The sequence below is a fragment of the Pteropus alecto genome, unplaced genomic scaffold (genome assembly GCF_000325575.1).
Source record: "Pteropus alecto unplaced genomic scaffold, ASM32557v1 scaffold7, whole genome shotgun sequence".
Lineage (NCBI taxonomy): Eukaryota > Metazoa > Chordata > Mammalia > Chiroptera > Pteropodidae > Pteropus > Pteropus alecto.
This window is the reverse complement of record NW_006494614.1, coordinates 45784248-45808723: the sequence shown is the minus strand read 5'-3', so window position 1 is coordinate 45808723 and position 24476 is coordinate 45784248. Positions and strand designations below refer to the sequence as shown.

General features: G+C 38.0%; 1 protein-coding gene and 2 pseudogenes across 4 annotated transcripts in view; 2 read left to right on the top strand and 1 right to left on the bottom strand.

Moving 5' to 3' along the window:
• C2CD3 (C2 calcium dependent domain containing 3) overlaps positions 1–24476 on the top strand; it is a 111601-nt gene that overhangs the window by 59328 nt on the left and 27797 nt on the right. For all 4 annotated transcript variants that reach the window (XM_006926610.3, XM_025042678.1, XM_025042679.1 and 1 more), the window contains exons 20-27: positions 656–779; positions 5023–5291; positions 5777–5866; positions 8766–9377; positions 12286–12624; positions 18746–18884; positions 20993–21057; positions 23713–23918. In XM_006926610.3, the coding sequence (XP_006926672.1) occupies positions 656–779; positions 5023–5291; positions 5777–5866; positions 8766–9377; positions 12286–12624; positions 18746–18884; positions 20993–21057; positions 23713–23918 (1844 nt within the window). The remainder of the gene's footprint in view (positions 1–655; positions 780–5022; positions 5292–5776; positions 5867–8765; positions 9378–12285; positions 12625–18745; positions 18885–20992; positions 21058–23712; positions 23919–24476) is intronic.
• LOC112474721 lies at positions 16688–16804 on the top strand (annotated as a pseudogene).
• Positions 20236–20354, bottom strand: LOC112474691 (annotated as a pseudogene).

Genomic DNA, 24476 nt, shown 5'->3' with positions numbered 1-24476 from the left:
AATGACCTACCCTCCAAATATATAGATAGCTAGGATTGGCCTCCTAAATTAAGTTACTGTACATGCTTGCTGGAGAGTATCTGCTGAAACAAAAAAGTTTTATCTTGCCATGATTAAGATTGAGTTATTCCTCCTGACCCTCACTGATCAGTTTGTTCTGTTGATCCTCGAATCTTTCCCTGAAATATGGTAGTGGGATAGTAGAATTAACAACAAAAAAAGCATATGAAGAGTGTTTCAGCTGGTAGTGCAGGAGGGTGATAGAAGTATAAGACTGAAAACCTTTTAAAAGTCTTAAAAAAAGAAAGACTAGAAGAGTCCATCTCAATTTTGTAAAAATAACTGGAATTTTAGAAAAGCTCAGATTAAGTTCTGACTCTGATAGTTGTATGATCTTGGCAGGCAATTGAGTCTTTGAGCCATAGTTTCTTGAATGTAAAGTGAAAATAATATCTTCTGTTCTGCCTTTCTTAATTCTGAAGTACAATAATATAATGTGATTCTGACCATGGACAGATTCTTTCACTGCTAAGGCCCCTTACTATTCATTATAGTGTTTATTCTCTTCCTTCCTTCTTGACCAGCACTTGGGGCTTGATAGAAGAGATTCTTCCAAACCACCTTTCTTTTTTTTCCTTTTGTCCTCATTCTTCAGGTTTACTGGATGTGGGCCTAAGATACAGGTGTATTCCAAGGACAGCAGAGGGAGTTCTTGCTGCCCGAGCTGTCTCCATCTCAGTCCAGATTATCAGAGCATGTGGTCTGCAAGCAGCAGCCAAGTAAGTCCACCTTAGAAAATAGTTCTCAAACCTTTTTGCTCCTTGCAGTCCACAAAATATATGACGCTCAGATACATAAAACTTTCTTGTGTACAATTTTCAGTTCATTAACCACAGCTCTACTTTTTTCTTTTTCTCTTAAGAAAACATATAGGAACACAAGTTGCAAAGTTTGCTATTTTAACTGTTAATTAGCAACTTAGTTTCTTGATTTTGCCCAACAGGGTCATACCACTTATTCCCACAGTCATACCCTACACCTTCAGACCATGCCAGGACCAGTTAGTACAACTCTTCTGTAATCTCATGTTCTGTCTCTAAGTGCCACCTTTTATTTTTCTAGCTTGTTCCCTTCAAGTCTGTTCTCAATACAGAAGCCAGTGATCTTGTGAAAACTTAAGTCAGATCTTGACACATCTCTGTATAAAACCCACCAATGACTTTCCATCTCATTCAGAGTAAAAGTCAGACTCCTTAAAATGACTATAAGACCCTACATGATCTGACCCCATTATTTTTATGACCTCATCTCTTCCTGCTAGTCTTCCCTCTGTTCACTTCACTCCAGCCACTGGCCTTATGGCTTCTCTACACACTACACATTTATTTCTCAGGACTTTTGTCTTGCTGTTTTCTCTGCCTGGAACACTCATTCTGTATATAAAGACCATGTCCCTCTTTACCTCCTTCAAGTCTTTGCTCATTCTTCTACCTACCTTGAATGTTCTTTTTGTTCACTAAACAAACTCTTATTTTCTTTCAAGACTTTGCAGCTTTTTTGCAGCTTTCCTTCCTCTCTTCCTACACATAGACAGAATTGGTGCTTTGTCCTTTGTCTGCTACCACCTTGGTTGCAGCACATATCACTGTTTAAATTATTTACATACGTGAGTTTTCCTCCACTAAGCTGTGAGTTAGTTCCTCTAGTCACAGACAATGCCTGAGTCCCCCCTGCCCGCCACCACCACAGAACAGGTGCTCAAGAAGAAAGAGAACTAGGTCACACTCCTGCTGCAGACTAGTTCATTTTGGATATGAGTTCAAGAAAGAAGTACTCCTTAACTTTTTCCTTTATTGTAACTTAGATTAAGATTAAACAAAAGTTTCATAGTCTCTAAATAACTGAATTTCTGCCTGTGTGAGATCTGATACTGAAAAATCTGATAAAATGTTCAGTCTATTTAATATTTTTCCTCCCGAAATTCTCTAAGGTAGACATTTTCAATAATTGCCTGAGAACATTTTCATGCTAATGTGATACAAAGATAGTTTTTTAATCATGTCACTCCTTCGCATTAAAACTTCTGATGGTTCCCCATTGTCAATAGCAGTGGTGTCCTAATTTTAATTGTGTAGTCCTATTAATATAGAAATAAAAATTAAGCATATCCTCCAAATATGTATATTATTCATGTATAAATCATCTTCATGTACTGCTATACTAATATTTTAAATACATTATAAAAATATATCAGAGTAGTAAAACTTTAATATATCAGGTAACAGATATAGAAGTTTTAATATTTTCTTCCTGTGCCCAATTAGTTTACCCTAAGAATCCTCTAGGTTGTACACAATCTCCTTTAGGGACTACTGGTCCACAAGATAAAGTCCAATGTGATAAACTTGGCATTCTAGGCCCTTCAAAATATCTTAATCTGAGTCTTGAAAAAAGTAGGATTTATTAAAATGCCCAAGAGAGCTGAAAATAATTCTCATCAGAGGAAAGAACATGTGCAAAGGTATGGAGGCATGAAACTTGTGTTTCTAAAGTACCAGTTCAGTGTAAGACCCCGCCAAGGTCAAAAATCTTAAATATAGTATTAAATTAACTACTATTTAATTGGCAGAGAAGGGCTTAGAATTTAGATACTCAGTAAATCTGAGATAGACTGAGTAATATAATAAGAAACTCAATAGTCTCTTTCTCTGGGGACTCATGGGGAAAGTCACATTGGATGGCAGGCAATTTGTTATGAGTCCCATACTTGGTTTGTGTTACAGTTTGGAGAAGTAAGAGCAAGAAGCCAGGCCAGTTCTTACACTGCATTCTTCTGGTAGGATGGGAGAGTCCCACAGGATGTGAGACAATGCGTGGTATAATGGAAACAGAACTGCACTAGAAATCGGACCCATTGGCTTCTAGTCCCACCTCCATCTCCCACTAGCTGTGCATCATCTTCAGCTAGTTTCTTTACCTCTCTGGGTTTTTTCATCTAAAAATGGAAATTATGAACACCTCCCCTGATTTCATAAGATTTAGTGTAAAAATGAGCAAATATAAACTATCAACTTCTATATCAATATGTGGAATTTTATGATTATTTCCACTTGTATAGATAATTAATGTTACCTTTATTAGCCAGTAGAATATAGAAAAATCAGATATAAGTTTTATTTCACATTGTTCTCATTGAAGAGAGAATTCTTGGTGTTCTAAACTTCCTCCTTTGAATCTTCACTCTGGTATCCAGATAGCAGGTGCTCTGAATTAAGCCTTCTCTCTTCAACAGACACCAGCCCCATTTTATGTGTCAGTGGTCTTCCTAAAAATATGTTTTCAGTGTCTGTGTAAAGAAAGCATTTTCTTATTTACTTGAGTCTTCTAACTCACCTGATCTTTAGCTGAAAAAAGTGAGTAGATAGTTCCTTGGACATAGCCAGTAGTTTTTAAGTTCCATGAGGGTAGGAAATTGTGGTTATTTTTCTATTATATACCTAGCTTTAAACCCAGTGCATGACACTCTGAGCAGATGCTCAGCAAATAATTATTGGATGAGTGAATACAGACTAAGTCGGGGGCCAAACTTTTCAGTCATATCACTGTTATCGCTGAGAGTTCCATATTAAAAGTCTTTTCACTGCCTAAAGGCAGGTTCTCTGCTTTGTATATATTATCTAATGTAATTTTTACAACACTGAGTAGTTTATACTTATTTTTTAGCCATTGCTAACACTTACTTCCATCTCATTTTTCCTAGGCATAATATATATTTTATAGTGTTCGGTTGTATGGATATACACCAATCTACAATTAATGATCATTTTGAAATAATTAATTTTATTAGGTTGAAGTTGCAATAATCATCCAAATATACAGACATCTTTAGTGTCTGTTATATCGTTATACTATCCTCATTTTAGGAAACCGAAACTTGGGAGAGGCTGAATAACTTGTCCAGGGTCACACATTAAATGGTGCAGCCAGGATTCAAACCCAGATCGGTATAATTCCAAATTATTACTCTTTACTGATATATACTAAATATAGTAAGCATCTTAGAGCAAGGAACCCTTACATCTCTTTCGGGGCTAACAGAGAATGCTTCAAAAAGAGGTGACCTCTTCGCCTAAATGTCAGTTTATACCCTTGAGGAATTTGGGGTGAGGAAGTTTGTCTAATACTGTACCCACACACACAGGATTTGACTACTCTTTATGAGCGTCAGTTAAAGGTGGGTAGATTCTATCTATACATCGTGGAACATCTGTACTGAGAAAGAGAAAAGCAGCCCCTGACATCGGGAAACTGATCTGACACTCATAGCTAGGCTTTGGTGTTTTCCTGTTGAGCATAAACAATCTCACAGAACACCAGCATCAGACAAGACTGTTCTGTGACCATAATCAAGTAAGACAAAAATAAGGTTATTCCATAATCTTTTGTAAATACAAACCAAAACAAGCTCATTATGAAAATCACAAAAATACCCAGCATTTTCCCATGCTGCTAACTTGAGTGACTGCTGCTGCTTTACCAATTATAACTTTAGCCTTATTCTGGTCTTCCCTTCTAGAATGAGATACATTAAGAACACCAACCCAGAGGAAAGCCCCACTTCCTCAAACCCTCCTTCAAATCACCTAACATGATACCACTGCAAAAGTTCTTTCTGATACCTTCTTACTAAAATGCCCCGTGATTCCCCATGGTGTGTGTTTTCTCTCACTGCAATGAACAGTAAAACCAACTAGTTCAGCTATAGTTGATTCCTGGTAGTCTTTGGCTCAAGGGCATTGACAGTACAATGGAATGTTTTTGGGGTGTTTCTTCGACCTCATGAACATACACCCTGATACCCAGATTACTAAGAAAGTATATTGTGGCACTGCCAAAAGCCTAGATAGGAAGCATATGGTCGGTTAATGTTCTTGGTAGCCTCCTAGAATGGTGGAAATGTTTTCTAGGCAGTCAAGCTGATTTCTGATAATTACCTTCTCCTTCCTATCCTTCTCCCTACAGGGCTTTGGCTGAGCAGGAACCCTCTCTACAGTTTAGTGCCACAGTTGGGGTCAATGCCTTTGTCACCATTCATCTCTCCTTCCTGCCCAAGGGAGAACAGCGCCAAACTCGCCCTGTGGCCTGTACCTTCTGCCCTGAGTTTTCCCATCATACTGAATTCTCATGTAACTTAGTAACTCAGCACTGCAGTGGGGAGGCCTGTTTCCTGGCAGAGCTGTTGGAGTTTGCAGAGGTCACTTTTGCTATTTATCATGAAGATACCAAGTCAGGTGAGCACCAAATGACTTATCACAACTAGAATTAAAAGGGGCTCTATTTTGAATGTTACAGCCTTCCTAGGAAATACATGCTAAAGTATTTAAGGAGGAGGGTTCATATTCTCTGTAACTTTCTTTTGAAGAGTATAGCAGAAATAAGAGAATATGTATTGTGTGTGTGTGTGAGAGAGAGAATGTAGAGAGAAATAAAGCAAATATGTCAAGGTGTTAGTGGATAAATCTAGGTGAAGAGTATGTAGAAGTTCACTAATATTCTTGAAGCTTTTCTGTATTTTTTCAAAATAAAATGATTTAAAATTTTATATATATGCTCACACGACTAATTATTTAATTAAAAATGATTTAGAAGACATTTAAGCTTTGACTGGAGCAAGGTGATCACTAATGCATCTTTCAACACTGACGATACACTGTAAACACAAACTCTTGGGCCAGTAAACCACTAAATAATTTCTCTTTTTTGTTTGATTTGCCAGCCAGTGATATAACCTGTATCCAGTCATTCAAAGATTATCTGCTTGGAGTAGTAAAGGTTCCAACAAAAGAGCTGCTAGTCAAGAGATCCGGTGAGGATTCTAGATTATCACTTTCTAATCCTACCCTTTCCCATTCACTTGCCTGCAAGAGATCATCTTGTCTGGCTTCCTTTCAGGATATGCAGAACAAAACGGATATGCTTCTGAATTCTCCCAGGTACCTCAAAAGCATTTTAAGTCCTGTCCTAATCATTTCACAGTTCTTCTAATAAAGCAAAGAAGCTCAAAACATTATACTGTCTTGTTCACGTAGGAAAGATGATAATACCAGTAATTAATATGACACTATCCATTACATTATATAGCACTTGGTAAACTGTTTCCTCATATCTTGTTTGAGCCTCATGGTAACCCTACCTGGCAGGGATACAGGATCATTTTCTTTTCATTTGACAGATGAGAAAACTTAGGCTCACCGAGGTTAAGTGATTTGCCAAAACCACACAACTAGTGAGTGGCAGTACTGGAAATCAAATCCAGATTTGCTCGTTCTTTGTCACTATATCCTCCTCTCTCACTGAAGAAGGAATAAGAATAGAAAGTGAAGACACAATCACCAAAGCAGTTTGGAAATTATTGGTCCCATTGTACTTATTACTAGCTTGGTGACCTTGATCTCTCTGAGCCCCAATTTTTATAGCTCATGGATGGAGGCAGTTAGTCCTGACAAGTCTGCAAGGTAGGAATTGTTTAGGATATGTGAAGTACCTGACACTTAGTAGATACTCAGTAAATGTTAATTTTCCTTCTCTTGCCCATTTTCCTCCCTAGAATTGTGTAATCAGGTTTCCAAAATTCTGTCACACATCTCACAAGTTTAATTATAAATTTAAATTTGAGCAATGCTCTAATAAAGAGCATTATGTTCTAGTAAAGACACGGGTCCTATGTGTCTGCCAGAGAGAAATCTATACAACTTGATATAACATTTAAATCTCACTTTTGTGATCTAGAAAAAGTCACTTCATCTCTCAGATCTACAGTTACCTCATCTGGAAAAATGGAGATAATAAGATCTACTTTGCAAGATTATCGAACCATTCAGTGAAATTATACATGTAAAGTAGCTTGGCACGGGGCTAAGCACATAGACAGTTTCAGTTTCCTTCCTTCTGAGACATACTGTAGAGTTTGTCAGGCATCAGGCACTGTCTAGGAAATCCCATCTCTACAAATTAAATTTAACCCTTGGAAATAAACCTTTTAGACAATGTGGGATATATCATTTGTTTTTGTCTTCCAAGTTATTCTAAAGTGAACATTCTATTTTCTTTCTTCCTGCCAATCTCAGTTATAGAATTACAGAGCAGAAAGAACCATCTAATCTAGCAGTTTTTAACTGCTGTAATGGTGTGGTACGAAATCTTGTGTATGTGCATTTGTGCATTTGTCTGGGGATAATAGTTTTCATTAGAGCCAAAGGGGTCTGTGACCGAAAGAAAAAATGCTAGAAACCACTAGGTTGTGAGGAAATTAATACCTAGGGAGGAGAAGTTACTAAAACCAAGGCCATAGATTGTTAGACTGACCAAGCCAAAGAAGTCTTAGAGATCAACATATTCAGCCTCCTCATTTAATGTATAAAAACTAGGAAGGCCCAGAAAAATTATGCCTTTTCCAAAAGTCATAAAGCCTTAAATGACCTTTGGCAAATTAATCTCAATACATCTAAATCTTCTCATTTCTATAAAGTATAACTAATGAAACCTTTCTCAGAAAATTGCTGTGAATATTATTATACCAATCCACAGTCTGTTTTACATAATTATGAAATCCAAAAAGCTCAGAAAATTGAAAGTTTTTTATTCACTCGTTAAGCAGCCAAATCTAACCTCACCTGACAGACTATTAAGTCTTTATGACTTAAGCTACTACTTGATTATATAAAGTTTTATTGGAACACACCATGGCCATTTATTTAAATATTGTCTGTGGCCACTTTCTCACTACAACAGGATAGCTGAGTAGTTGCATCAGAGACCAAAGGACCCAAAACCCTAAAATATTTACTGTCTGGCCTTTTATAGAATAAGTTTACCACCCCTTGACTTCTATAACTACTGACTCTTACATAATATTCAGTTTATATACCACATTGCCTTTCTAAAATCTGAAAAATCCTAAATTTAGCAACAAATCTGGCCCTAAGAATTTCAGATAAGATATTGTGAACCTATAGTAGGTGGAATGTAGACTCCGAAACCAGCTAGACCTAGGTTCAAATTCTAATTCTATCACTCGGTAGCTGTAATAATTTGGATAGGTATCTAGGCTTCCATTTTCTCTTCTGTAAAATACAGATTCTTATCTCATTTAATCCTCAGAACTCCACAGAGCTATCAAGAGAATGAAGTAATATATATAACACTAGGAGACTTTCTGACACATAGTAAATACTAGAGTAGCTGTCATTATTTTGAAACCTAGTGTTTGGTCCTTAGTGTGTGTTCACTAAGTGGCAGTTCTCTTTGGTGGAGGACCTGAGACGAGACCCCAGATCTCCTAATTTCTTATCCCTTGCCTTTTTGATTGTACTTACAGCATCATAATAACATTTCATATTTTTAATAGCACTTCTCTTTGTAAGCTCTTCTAAAACCATTACCTCATTTGATGATCATAACAACTTTGTCTGGTAGGCAAGATGAGCACTAATTTTCCCATTTGTCAGGTGAGGGAATCAAGGCTGAGAGAAATTAATGGCTTACCCAGACCAAACCACTAGTTTTGGGCTGAGCCAAGGAGAGCATTCAAGTCTTCCAGCAGCTGATCTCATTGCCTTTCAGTGGTCAGTTGAAACAGACTACAGTACACTGTGGGTATATGTTTTCTGTTCTGTCTTGGGCAAGGGGGATGGTGGCTCTGGAGTAGAAACTGCATAAGTCTTTTTACTTTTACGACAATAATTGAAAATCTTTTCTCCCATAAGGGATCACAGGTTGGTATCCTATCATTTTACCAGAAGATGGTGCCGTGCCTCATGGCTTGGAGCTCATGCAGAAGATTGTGGGTGGTCTGGAGCTTTCAGTTTCCTTCACTCACCCTGGAGACAGAGAGCGAGTATTGGAAGCTGCTGAGTTATTGGGCTGGAGCTTTGAGAATAACCTGAAGGATATTGTCAAGATGGATGAAGAGGAGCCAGCCAAGCCAGCCACTGTCACCATTTCCACACCAAGGCTCTGGCTGCCTATCCATTGTGTGCTGCTTGCCGGCCAGAAGCACATTCATAAGAACACATATTGCTACCTCCGCTACAAGCTATATGATCATGAAGGCTTTTGGACCCCTCTCAAGAAGCCTAAGGAATCTACAAACAAAAAGCAGGTCATGGTTACTTTTAAGGCATCCAAAAGAGCAGAAGTCACTAGGGGTCCATCCCTGCTTTGGTACTTCAGGGAGGAGAGATTAGAGATCCAAGTGTGGCGGGCTTATGGCAATGACAGTGTGGAGAGGCCCCACCAAACAGACAGTTGGATTGGCTCTGCCTATGTGGACCTAGCCAGACTTGGGGAGAGGACAGCAAGGACACTAACTGTCAGTGGTAAGTGAAGAACCAACCTCATAGCTTACGGTTTGAGCACCTGCTCTGTGACAAGCACTATGTGAGACACCCTCTCCAACATTATTTTATTTGATTCTCCCAGCAATCCTATGAGATAGGTATCAGACCTATTTCACAGTCATGAAAATGGAGTCCCAGAGAGGTTGGGTAACTGCCAAGAGTCACAGGCTACTAAGTGTTCTTTTCATTATTGTACGCTGACAATAGTAATAGTAATTTCGTAAATAGTAATTTAATAGTAATTTAGTAAAGCTTCTCTTAACTAAAGAGATTTCAAAAAGAAAAATTTGCTGGCCGCTTTAAAAAGGGCATTACCTAGTGACAGTATACCTTGGCTGGATCACCACAGCCTCTAAGAACTGGTTCTGAGCATCATAGCTTTAGTGTACATCCAGATTTATCAGATTTTTGCACCTAATATAGTACCCACAACATTGTAAGCACTCAGTTAATATGTGTAAAATAATGTGTGAATTTAGAGGACTACCTTTAACCACATGTATAAGAGCCTGTATGATAATCTATAATGGTAGTTTTTTAAATAGACTGAAAAGTATACCTGCTAATAAAACTAGGATATCCTTTCTCTCTGGTCAGCATATCTTAGACTCATAAAGAAGCCTGCATAGTAATAAATAAATTCACAAGGCAAAAAGGAAAAAAGGTAACATTTTATAAGTGCCATATGTGCTGAGTACTTTTCTTTCAAACATTTGTTCAATACTTGGTACATGTACTTGGCCATGGGAATTCAATGATGAGTAAGAAACAGTCCCTGACCTCAATAAGTTTATAGTCTAATGGGAGACTAGAGTAGTAAATAAACAATTATAGTAAAGCATAAGAACTATGAATAAGGTTTTCTCAGTGGTCCTATGGCAGTGCAAGGATGTAGCATCTCGTTTTAAGGACAGCATCTCAGGGGAAGGGACCTGAATTTCAAAGAATTTAGGAATAAGCCAAGAAAAGGGGGAAAGAAAGGTATTTTAAAATAGAACAGCATGTGTAAAAGCACAGAGGTATGAAGCAGTTTGATACATTTTAAGCACTATAAGAAATTTGGTACTACCAGATCATAGGACATGCAGGTTGGGAAATGATGGGAGATGAAGCTAAAGAGGTGGGCAGGAATACTGTGTTGAAGGCCTCTTCTAGGCAGAAGAGTTTGGACATTTTTCTGACAGGTATGGAAAACTCTTATAATGGGTTCTGAATAGAAGAGTAACATACCTTTGCATTCTAGAAAAATAAGTCTAGCAACTATAATGAGTTGCAGAATGAGATGGAGATGTCCAGACCAGACTTTTCACAAACATGGTATTTATTCATCATAACATTCCTATAAGGTTAGTTATTTTCCCCCACTATACAGTTGTAAAAACAAAGTCACAATTCTATTTTAGCTGTTAGCCTTCCTTATGCTCTAACCCTGTTTGTGGAGCAGGTGGCCCTGCTAAAGGAGGAAAACCGAGTGTCTGGGTGATCATCCCAGATTCGCTGGTTCTCTCTAGACCCAGCAGGTATAAGTCTAGCTATATTGAGCATCTCATTAAATGCCATGTACCCTATTTTATCTCGGCTGGCCTAGAGTCACTTCAGAGACTGCAGAAAAAGTCCTTGAAGTGAACAACGCTCACTTGAACCAAAGTTCATATAGACAGACTTTCACTCTACTGTAGAAAGTAGCTTTGAGAAACTGAATATAGATTTAAGGATCAGAACTCAAGTACAAATACTTCTTTTCATTGAATGATACCAAAGGCGATGTTTCTTTTCAGATCATAAATTTCTTTCATACTTCTTCACATCCCACCAGTCTAAGCTTTTTATCCTTTTGTAAAAGGCCTTGTATAAGATGTGGCATTTGATGTTTGTTGAATGAGTCCATCCATCCTATCATCTATCTAACCATCCTTCCAATTACTGCTAAATTTCTTGAGGATAAGGATTTAACTATTTTGCTTTGAGTGTCTTCCCTCCTATGACTTGCCCTTATTTTCTGCTTGTAATAATTATAATTTACTCATTGATTGGAAGAAAACAAGTGATTTAAAACTAGAGGAAAACAAGAAAGATTCCATTTTAATGCTATCTGTGAGTCAATTAACTCTATTTTCCTGATTTGAAATGAGTCTAATGAAGCAAACTTTGAGATTCTGAAAGAACTATAGTCCCTTCTGCTTTATAAATAAAATCTCATTTGAATATCCAGCAAGCCTGTAAAGCCCAAATACCTGAGTTTAAATCTGCCACTTATTGAAAAAGTCAACTTGGCAGATTACTTAACCCATCTGAAATTTTGGCACATGAAAAACACTCAACAAATATTAATGCCTTACTTTTCTCTCTTGCCTCTTCTGCCACAACTTCCTACTTCCCTTCCAGATGATCTCCGGGTCTACTGTCAGAACATACTTAGTTGGTGAAACAGGCTAAATTGATTATCAGGGCAGCTTTCTGATGAGGAAAAGGCCTAAGAACAAGAGTCAGTGGGACATGTGGAAGAGAAGACAGGCTACTCTTGATCTCATAAAAATCCTGGGTTTGTTTGTAAGTGGCTTCAGCAGCCATCTAAGTCTAGCTGCCCCTCAGCACATGACACCTTCCATAATAGTTCTGCCTGGTAGTCATTTGGCTTTGGCTTCATATGTCACTACTTTCCATTGTTAGAGCTAGTGTATTTATTTGGGGGAGGGGAAATAAAAATGTTCACACTATATACTAACTTCACAGATTTTTATACCTCAGTACCTCAAATTGGTATATTGGGGCCTGTAGGACTACCAAAAGAGAGAGGACCACAAGCACCCTCAGTGAACATCTCCAAAGTTAGAGAGCATTCTTGGTTCCTGCTTTCTTAGGCTTATTCTTCTTCATCCTCTTGCAGGTGTGTATCCTCTATTTGGACGAAATGCTTCCAACCTCTCAGGAGCTGCCTTGAGAGTTCATGTGGTTCTTTCCTCTCTTTCCCCACATCTTGAGCCCACTCATGAGCTGGACTCCATGGACTGCAGCAGCCACAGTGAGTCTGAGCAACACCCCAGAAGAAATGATGAGATCCAGCTCTCTTTACCACCTGGCCACCAGAAGTCTCCTGCCTCCACCCAGGTCCCCTGCAACAGCACCACGGCTGAAGTCTCTCTGGCCCAGGAGGGCCCTACTGAGTTGGATGGAACTTTTGCTGTCAGTATCTTAGTAGAAAGGGCAATGCACTTGAGCTTGAAAGGTATGTTCTGCTCACTTATCCAGAAACATATATCTGACTCCTCAGGCTCTGGTTCTGTCTTGACAGATTTTTCAGGTAGGATCTATAAGTTAACCATCCTAATCAATAATTATTGTATTTCTTAACCCGAAGATTTAAGCAATACGAAAGCCTTTCTGAACATAAGTAGATCTTGTCAGTTATCCTAATTTGGCATATCATAAATTTCCCAGTCCAGAAACCTGAATGTAGGCTTAGATACTTCTCTTTTCTTTATCTACCATCAAATTATCAAACCCATTAAATTGTTCTCTCTTAAATTTCTCTTAGATCTCTTCCTTCTTTTCCATTGCTGCCCAACTCAGGCCTTCTTCATTATGCACCTAGGGCAAAGAGTTCTTAACATTTAATCTATAAAACTCCCAAGAATAAAAATCAAAGTTGGTGAACTTGGTTAGGAAAATAATTACATCTTACTTTTATTAACCTCTAACCAAAATTTAACATCTCCTCCAGTTGTGAATATAGGCCATAGACCCTAGTAATATTAGCTGTACCTGTGATAATGTCAACAATAGAAATCACAGGTATTTCTATATCTCATTGTAGTTATTGCCAATTCTTAGAATACCATTTATACCTATTATTATTTCAAAATTACAGTAGTTGGTAAACCTACAGTTAGATCTTTTTATGCATTAATAAAGCACAGATATTACTATATCACAGTTTTTAGTGTTTCCATAACTATGCCAATATAATTTGATTTTTATGTAATCCTGTGTATTTTACCTTATATCTCATTGTAGTTATTGCCAATTCTTAGAATACCATTTATACCTATTATTATTTCAAAATTACAGTAGTTGGTAAACCTACAGTTAGATCTTTTTATGCATTAATAAAGCACAGATATTACTATATCACAGTTTTTAGTGTTTCCATAACTATGCCAATATAATTTGATTTTTATGTAATCCTGTGTATTTTACCTTATGAATTTACACACACACACACACACACACACACACACACACACACACACACACACACACACTAAGAGGCCCATAAACTTCACCAGACAGCCAAAAGAGTCCATGACACAAAGAATCCTTGCCCTGCCTTTATTCAGCCTTGTAATTGCTCCTGAAATTTTCCCTTTGCCATCACCCTTCTCTTTTGCCTGGCTTATCCAATCTTAAGATTCAATTCAAGTATCACCATTTACCAGAGAGTTTCCCTGACATAAAGAACCACCCACCCATGGTACTAAAATTGTTTGCATGGTTTTCTTCTCCACTAGATATGAGCTCTTTAAGCTCATCTTATTCGTTCATTCATCATTCATTCATTTAGCAACAAAGCTTTTTAGTATTTGCTCTTTGCAAGCACTGTCCATGGTACTGGGGATAAAGCAATGAACAAAAGACAAAAATCATGCCTTGTGGAGCTTACATTCTGGTAGAGGTATATTTAGCTCTGTATTCCCAAATAATAAGTTGTGTGTTTGTGTGACTTTGACTAAGTTATTATCTCTCTCTGTGTCTTGAATTTCTCATCTATAAATGGCTAGGATTAACAATTCTGAGATATGTGATGGCTATGAGAGCCAGAAACCATAGTCTTGTGAGTCTAGAAGTTTCAATATAAATCTTTTGGTTTAGCCTCCCTACTTGGCTCCTATCATCTCTGTATTGGCCTCTCTCAATTTGTGCTGCGTTGGAACAGAAACAACACTCATGCTAACAGTAACTTGTTTATCTTTCATTCCGATTTCAACCCATCCATACACACCACCAACAGACATTACTTCCAAGATTATAAGCTCTGATAATGACCCCTATGTATAATGAATGATCTTCTCATAATTGTGTGACAGAGACCCTGAAATGTTTTATCTCAGGACAGAGTCTTCTGCAGTCTTATTGTGCTGTTTTAGAAATATCGAGATTCCAGATGAGTAACAAAATTGAGAAATAACTTTTGCTTTTTTATTTTCCCACCAAAGCAGCCTATTTTTGACAAGTCGATATATTAAAACAGATTTTTTTTTATAAGAGAAAAATCAATAGATGAATGAATTTAAGGAAAGTACATAGAAGCTTTGATTTTTGCAAGTTTCTTTTGGTTTTGTGTTGTTACTTTGAAAATAAAATTTGATGTACAAAAATATGGTTTATATCTCATTTTCAAGAGAGTCCCATGTTACAAAAAGTGGAATATACCTGGAACTTTTCAATTAGACAGTGAGTTCCGTTTTTAAAATATGATTTAGCAAGGTAATTTGACAATAATTTATTGAGCATCTCCTTGTGTCAAGTTCTGTTCTCATTTTTGTATATTAATTATCTCATTTAATCCTTACCACAAGTGGAGTTTTGGTATGAATAGATTACAGTACATACCCACTTTATAAATGGGGAAACTGAGGCTCAAAAAGGTAAAGTGACGTGAGTTATAAAGTTAATAAGTTCTGCAAAGCCAGAATTTGAATCCAGTTCGGTCTGGATCCGAACCCTATGCTCTTTCCTTTATACCATTCTGCCTGTCAGGTACAAGATATAGCTGTGTTTGCCAGTTAGTTCTGTCTACACTCTGTGTTTACCAGTCAGTCAAGCCCAGGGTGGGCATGTATCACATACCCAGTCCTGTGCTTACATTGCAAGAATGGTGGTTAAATTCAGCAAGTAGTAAATCTGTGCAGGGCCAGTGCCAGGTACAGAGAGTACAGAGCAAATGTTACATAATTTCTGTCCTCCAAGAGCTGATAACAGGGTTAAGGGGATTAGCAACTATACAGTTAATGATATATGAAGCAGAATGTTCTGAGGGCCAAAGGGTAATACAACTTAACAGTGTTTATAGAGTTTAGAAACAGAGAAATCAGATATGCCTAAGAAATCAGGAAAACTTTTTAAATGAATAGGATTTCAAAAAGTAGGAATGCAATTCTGAGTGGTTATTTCAGCTTGAACAAAGATATTAAAGTGCAAAAGTGTATGTTCTAGGCTTGTTTGGTAGGGGAGGAGGGCAGGGCATGGAGGATACAATAACAATTGATCCTCTGGCTGGAACTGAAGGTCATTGCAAGGGAGCTATAGGGTATCATGAAGAGATAAGTGAGAAAATTGCTGGGCAGCAGCAAGGGCTCGACTAAAACTAATTGACATGAATTTAGATGGCTGTGCACAGCACAGTGGTGACTTTTCTCCAGCAGTGCTTCCCTTTCCTTTCCCTTCCTACCATAACAAACAAGTAATTTCTGACTCTTACCTCATACACTTTTCTAAGCCTAGATTCGTTTCTCTCTTCTCCAGCTACAATACTCCACCTACTCCACTGGCATTTATGCTCTTCTCATTCACCAGCCCTCTTTTTTTTTTTTTTTTAACACTAGGCAAACTCCTGCCTTGGGGTTTTTGGATCAACTTTCCTCTGCCTGGAGTATTTTTCACTTCAGGCATGTCTTTACTGAAATCATTTTGTCTCAGCAAGGCTTTCCTTGGCCACCCATCTAAAGTTGCAGCTCTTCCCCAACATTTTCTATCCCTCTTTCCTGCTTTATTTTTGTTCGTAAACTTAAATAGTATATCTGGTTTATTTTCTCTTTCCTAGAAAAACATAAGTCCTACAGAAACAAGAGATTTTTTATTTGTCTTGTTTTATTTACTGCTGAGTTCCCAACACCTAAAACTATATCTGATATATAATAAGTGGTAATATTTATTAAATGATGAAGTAGATGGATCTGAGGCCTTGCTCAGATGCTTTCTCCTTATTCTCTGATTTCCTACATAGCCTCTCCTCATGGAAAGTTGCTTATGGGGAATTTAACAAAGGATAAGTCATAAGAATTTTTTTAACTTCCCACTGTGTCTAATACAGAGTTTAGGATCATGGCCTCTTAGAAAGTGTCTATCACCTTTTCTCCATTCTCACAGCCACCCTGCTTATTAGAAACTTGGACTGTTGAGATAGCCTCTCGATGGCTACTGCTTCCAATATCTTTTACATTCTGCCATGGAGTTTATATTTCAGTCAACAAATCTAACCCTCCTCTCTCCACTTAAAATATTTTGTTTGCATCTACAGCCATGCTACCCTGAACAAGCCCAATCCCATCTGATCTCGGAAGCTAAGCAGGGTCAGGCCTGGTTAGTACTTGGGTGGGACCACGTAGGAAGACCAGGTGCTGTAGGCGTGAAAAATAAACATTAAAAAAAAATTTTGTTTGCTTTGTATCACCTGCAGTCTTGGTGACATAGCACACAAAGTGCCATACATGTGACCTACTCAGTCTTTCCAGCCTCGTCTCTCATTATTTCTTAGCTTCAACTCTGCTTTTTGCCAGTGCCCCATTCTCTCTAATATTAAGTTTTTGACTATGCTGTTTCCTCTACCTAGAATGCCTTTTCCTCTCTTATTCAGCAGATATGCTCCTCATCATCTTTCAAGAGCTGACTAAAGTGACTGCAACACTTTGAAGCCTACTAACTATCCCTGTTAGCAGAAAACCTGCCATTGTTTTCAGCACTTCCCCATATCACCACCCCCACACAGTTTTCCTCCTTCATATCATTTATTGCTCTGTACCGAAAATGTCAACATGTCACTCCACTAGACTCTCTGTCCCTTGCAGATAGGAACTGTGTGTTGTTTCTGTATCGCAGCACTTTGATCTTTACAATGCAGCTAAACAAATGTAATGCCGTCATGATTGTGAATATGACACTTAACACCTCTCATATTTCTGGCATGAGTTACAGGCCTGTAAATCACTTATTGTTTGCCCTCTTTCTATACATTAGCCAGGTCAGGGCAAGCTTCAGGGTGGACATCTGACTTTTAGAGGTTTCTTTTGTCAGGTTTTTTTAATCAGATTGCTTTTTGTCCACTGAGTAGCCTGAGGTCTTTGGAAAAGTAATTAATGAAAGGAGCAGCCAGATAGAGAAGGAACAGGGTGGAGCCTCAAAGATTAACTTCACAAGGCGAAGTGGGAGTGTGAATTTGGAGAAAACTTGAGCTCAACAGGTAGAAAGAAGACAAACCAGTTAGAATCCACATACAGAATTTATTCCTCTGAATCACAGAAATAATGTTTAAGACATATTTATTTTCTTCTGGTTTTTTCTGTTCTCTTTCCTTCATCTGTAAATCTGAGATTTATTGTATTTTAGAGCCTTAAGGGATCTTACGGAGTTTATAGAGTCTCTGTTATTCAGTACTGTCCAAAAGATCTTTGTTCTGTGATGGAAATATTCTATATCTGTGCTCCAGTATGGTAGCTACTACCCATATATGGTGAGTGGTTATCTTATTGGACAACTCAGACTATCTGATATCATCAGCTATCTTCATTTTACATTGTTTTAATAAAGAATAAATGACTGAGTCTCCTACATTGGAAACCCTATCTCATAAAAATTAACACCAGCACAGTACTCAGTGTTTTACATTTGTTAACTCTAGTAGAGGCAATATAGTTGATGACTGGAATCTTGGAACTAGAAAGCTCGAGTTCTACCATTTAATTAATATGTGACCACTTAATAAATGTTTAATCTTTCTGAACCCCAGTTTTCTTCATTTATATAATGGGAATAATAGTGATAACTACCTCATTGGGTTGTTGTAAGGATTAAAGGTGTTAATACACATGTAGTACTTAGAACAGTATCTGGCACATAGTAAGTGATATATTCTAAATGTTACCTACTATTATTATTTTTAATAGGTATAAGTATCATATGCTCTATTTAAGGAAGCTGTGGCCTAGACAGGCCTTGCCCAAGGTCACACAGAATATATATGGCAGAGCTGATAATTGATTATCTGACTCTTAAGTCTAGGGCTTTTTGCAGTTTTTTTGCCTCTCAGCCCAGTATTTTCCATCACCCCATAAAGTACAAGATGAGAGAAGTCATTTCTTGTCTGGGAATATTTATGAACTGAGCCTTGATAGGACAGTTTCAGTACCAGAAAAGATGTTAGAAACATTTCAACTACAGGGAGTAGCTCAAGCAAAGACCCAAAGGTAAGAAAAGGCTAGGAATGGTCTCGCTTGTACCTGTATAATGGGAGGCTTCCAACACATTCTTTTTGGTACACTAAAGTGCAGCCACTCCGTTCTCTTCTGTTTCAGGGAGCCCCTTGACAGAGCGGAAAGTATCGATACCCAGTTGTTGCGTATCTTTTACAACAGCTGATGAGCCATCTCCTGTCTACACCCAAGTGGTTGAAAACACAGATTCTCCCATCTGGAATTTTCAACAGCAATCAAGGTTTGTATTTTATGATGTTCTATCAGCCTTCCAGAATATGCCTTTTGTTCCATGAGACAAACTCAGATTATAACAGACACAGTGATATTGAGCAGACCTGAAAAATGCTGTCCTGATCAAGCAGTTATTTAATCCCAGTGCTTATAAATCCATAGACAACAGTGGTTTAAAAGTTTTGTTGTGATTTTTTTTAACTTTGCTCAATAAACCTCAAAAACTATTCAGTGAGGACCTTAATCTTTAATTCCCAGTGCCTAGATCAGAGTGGGACATATATGAAGATTAAGATAAACTTAAAAATTACATAAAGTGGCATATGCTACCCTCAGCTCCCTATTCCCTGCAAGTTCAGGGAAGGCTTAAATAAGACACTTCAGCTAAGTGTGGAAGAATATATATAAGATATCCAGGTGAAGAAGGCAGAGAGAGCTCATCTCAGCAAAGGTTATGGATTGTACATCCTTAGAAAAGATTTCTGGTGTGGTGAAAAGAGACTTGGCTTTGGAACTAGAGAGGCTTGGCCTCCAACCCCATCTGTCATTTACTAGCTATGTGAACGAGTTACATAACATTTCTGAGCCTCAGATTCCTCATCTATAAAGTGAAGTAAATCACAGGGTTATTGTGAGGTTTAAACTAGATGATATTTAGTAAAACTACCTCATGGTACATGTTAGGTATACAACAAATGTTAGATCTCCTATGGAAGGCTCAAAAAATCGGAGGTTGAATCCTGTCAGTCATGCTACAGTTAAGAAGACTGTATCCCAGGGAGGTTACATAATCTGTAGGCAGGAGAGCCAAGATTAGAAGAAAAGTGAATAATGGTACTGTTTACCATTCCTTTGTCACAAAATTGTTTTATTTGATTCTCCTAGCAACCTTGTAGGTAGATGATAAAATCCCATTTAACAGATAAGAAACCCAGATCTCAAGGAAAACCAGGCTCAGGGTCACTCAGGTGACAACAGTAGATGGAATTCAGAGGCAAGTATTTTGACCCCTGGCTAGAATTCAGAACTTATACAGTATTTGTTTCACTTTAGCACAGTCCCTCTCATTGAACTTAAAAGACTCACTTTAATTCCCAGATGGTATCTGGGGAAGGAAATTAAATCTCTTGATTTGCCTGTGTTCTCTATCTTGCTCCTTGGAGTGGTGATACGTGGTTTGGAACTTTCCAAATCTTTGTACTTTAAAACTGTAATTCATGTCATAAAATATATTAGAGGTGCTAAGTGAATTCCAAATCAAATTTTTTTTTTTTTTTAGGCGAGGCAACCCTTGGTTGACCTCACAGATTGCAAGGACCTTGTCAGCTTACAATCCCTTTTTTTTTTATTAGTTTTTACCCCTGCAGCACCTGGTCTTCCTGGGTGGTCTCCCATCCAAGTACTAACCAGGCTCAACCCTGCTTAGCTTCCGAGATCAGATGGGATCAGGCTTGTTCAGGGTGGCATGGCTGTAGACCAAATCAATTTCTTATTTTGGTGCCTTGCTTCTTTGTAGTCAGGCAAAACTGGGTTCAAATCTTAGCTCTGCCACTTACTGACTCTTATATGACTTTGAGAAAATCACTTCACCTCTCTGAGCCCAGCTTCATCATCTCTAAAACAAGGAGAATAATGCCCATGTCACAGGTTTGTGTGCAGATTACATGTAAATGAAACACTTTACACCATTCCCGGCCCAACATAGGCACTCAATGAATGTTCTTTTTCTACATCTTCCTACCTTGTCACTGTTCCCCCACGCACATGGCACAAGGAGAATCCTTACCTGCTCCAATAAAACTGTTCATTACATGTTGAGGAGCTCCCTTTTCATACTCCCTCCCTTGTCTTGAGAAACAGAGTTTAAATGTGGCAGACACTATTGAAGGGGAAATTTTACATCAAGGGACCTATTTTCAAGTGTTAGCAAGTTACTTCATCTCTCTGAGCTTCCATTTCCTCCTTTTAACTGTGAAAATTAAAATGTATCCTAGAAGTTGACCATGAAAGTGTTAGGAAAGTGCTTTGTCAACTATGAAATAGTCTTCAAACCTAGGTTTCATACTACAGAGACTTCCTGCACGGTTCATTTATGGTGGTTGTTTTTCTTATTAGGCTATCAAAAGAGCTTCTTTTGGACCCACAACAAACTCTGGTCTTCAAAGTTTGGCACAAAGGAGGTATGAACTCTATCCTGTCTGGTTGTAAAAATAAGCTCACACCCTCTTGACACTTTGCTAATCCTTTTTTTTTAACCAAGTGCAGCAATGGCACTGATGGTGCTGAGAATGTATATGTGTTCTAGGGAATTCCACAGGATGCCACTGAAATTTAAATCCTTAGAAATCATTTCATTTTGCTTAACTATGTGCTTAGTGCAGAAATCTAAGTACATTTAAATCTTTCCAGTTGTATCTCAACTATCATAATGTACAGCCTGCTATACACAAGTGATTTTCCCCCTTTTGTATGATGTTATGCCTTCTGTTTACTCTGGCTTATAAACCAAGACCCTAGCACTTTCAGGCAGCATACAAGATTAGCATCTGACAGCTTGTCCTTACTTGTTTTAAGAAACTCCCCAGGACAGAGGTGCTGACATCATGGTCATTGAACCTAGTTTTACTTAGCTATCATTTATTAAGAGGCATAATACAACAGTGTTAAGAGTACAGACTCTGAAGCTACAATCTTTGAATTCTAATACCAGTTCTGCCCTTTACAAGGTAGTAAGACCTTAGATGAATGACTTCTCTGTGCTTCAGTTTCCTTATCTATAAAATAGGGATAGTAATAGAACTTACATCATAGGGTTTGGGGAGAATTAAATGAATGTCTGATACTTAGTATTAACACCATCTCATTTTTTGTTTTTATTAGCAAATGACACTGCGCTAAGAGCTTTACAAAGATCTCTAATCCTGCAAAGTAACAATATAATTAGTTCAGTTTTGTACATATAAAAGCTGAGACCCAAGGAAGTTTAGTGGCTTGACTAAGGGGTCATAGACCTATTAAATATTGATGGAGCTAGGATTTGACCCAGTTCTGACTGGCTATATAACCTTCACTATGCTAAGTGCTAGGGATACAAAAGTAAAATAAGAGAGACTATGGTCTCTGATTTCACAGAGCTTGTAGTCTAACAGTATAGTGTGATTAGGCAGATACAGGGTGATCTGGTAGGGGACAGCTAACCTAGGATGTCAGATTAGGCTTCCTGAAGCATACATACGTAAACTGAGAAATGAAGGGGCAGGACATACTATAGTCAGAGGGAATGGCAAATACAAAAGCCTAGAGTAAAGAAAGAGCATGAGAGAAGTTCAAGATGACTAGAACTGCAAAGGGAGAATGGTAAGTCGTCCTGCTAAGTCTGATGTTAAATTTAGCTCTTCAAAGCTATTGTCTTTCTCAATGATCAACTTAATCAGATTTCTGCTTAAGTATGTTTGGGGCGTAGTGCTTTCATGTTAGGCAGAACCCTCCAAGTGGTGTTACCTAGACCTAAAGTTAGAGTATATCAAGAACAAGTTACATTTCCAATAACCAAAGAAAGCAAGATTAGTTTTCTTTGCAAAGCTATAACAAATCTTGGGAGTGCAGATTAATGGCTTGAGCCATCACTCTTCATCCCCAGTAGATAAGAATTATCTACTCTGGGGAATACAACTTTAAGCATTCCTAGAATCTAAGACTATCCAAGTTGAAAGGGATCTTAAATCAGATACAGTATTTCTGATATATTGGAGACTTGAGGCTCAGGGAGTTAAAGTAGTGTGTTTTCAGTTCAAAGCCATGCTCAGATTGCTGTTGTGGCACACTGCTACTTTGTCCCAGTCTACATTGACCAGTTCATTCATGTTCTCAGTGGATGTTTATCTATTTCTTCATGATGTGGGAAGCTGTTATGCCAGGTACAGAGAGCGTAGGGAACTTAAAGTCTGGTCTCAGCTTTTTGGTAGGTCCCAGTCTAAAGAAGAGCAAGCTGTGTAAACAAATATTAGACAGTATGTGATGAGTTCAGTTTCACCAGCAGTGTGCGCAAGGAACTGAGAAACTCATGACCACTCTTGAAAATTTGCATCCCTTGATTTATTTAGCAATTTGAAAACTGAGAATTGTGTCCATGTTTGGTAGAGTTAGCCTTTGATATTCTGTGTAGAGGATGAAGCCTATATAAAACAGGAACTTGGAGTGTTTATCCCCAGCTACTTTCATGTCAGAAATGAGAAATAAGAAGCAGTGAGTCTCAGAATGAAGGTCATTGAATGGTAGCTTTTCCAGCCAAGAAGGATCTTCAGTTATTAAAAGGAGCCCCCTTATGAACCAGAGCCCAAGCTCATTTTGCACCCCTGTGCTGGCTTTCCAGAGAGTTATTTGTCTCTCTTTTGAGATTTATGTCACTTTTGTTTTTAAATATAAAATATATGTATATTATAAAAATTTTTGAAAATACAGACAAGTATAAATAGGAAAATGTAAATTTCTCATAATTCCAAGGACAACGATTTTTCTTCTGTTTAAGGGGTGTTTTCCAGTTGTTTGTATCAAGAGAATAAAACTCTACTCTGCCAGCTTTTCCCTTCCATACAAAAAGGGAATTCAGAACAGTGAAAGCAGATTGTCATTGTCTCTCTCATCCTCATTATTTGTCTTTTCTGTTGGTTTTGGAATCACTGATTCCTCCCCGAGTCAGTCTCATTATTTGTCTTTTCTGTTGGTTTGGGAATCACTGATTCCTCCCCGAGTCAGTTCCTCTGTGTGTAGATAGCCTTTAATCTCAGTGGCAGGACATGCCCAGCCACAATGCCCAGTTCTTCTCTTTTCTACAGATGAGGAGAGGGTGATTGGCTTTGCCTCGGTGGACCTCTCCCCGCTTCTCTCTGGTTTCCAGTTTGTCTGTGGCTGGTACAACATCACAGACTTCAGTGGAGAGTGCCAGGGGCAAATAAAAGTTGCTGTCTCCCCTTTGGAGAGTTTGATGCACTTCAAAGAAGAAAGGCAAGCAAGACGTGTTGTGGAGACCCAAGGATCACTGGTATGTGTCCTGATTCACATCCTTAAACAGTAAGGGATCTACTGAGTAAAACCTATAAGAAGATCTTTTTCATGTGATAGGTACTTTCCAGCTTATAGAACACTTTATATATTTGTGTCTGATAATGATCTCATGACCTTTTGGGGGTAATGAAAAATGTTCTGGAACTACATAGATGGATGTACAATGTACATCTCTGAATATACTGAAACTCACTGTACTGAACACTTTCAAAGGGTGAACTTTATAAGATATGAATTATATCTTAGTTTTTAAATAAAATAAGATTAGTTGTAGTATGGAATCTGAAACCATATTGATCGAACTTTTTAAAAAACTATTACATTAAAATCACTGGTCTATCATAAAAAAAAATAATTAAAAGAGAGGGAATGGGAAGAGAGGAATTGATAGTTAGCAGAGACGACTCTTAGGGAATTTACCTATAAAGGAAAGGAGAGTTTTCCAGACTGTCCCAGATCGGGTAATTCTATCAAGGCAAAGACTTTTTTTCATCTCTTTTATCCCACATGCCTGGCCCAGGGTCTAGCAGAGTGG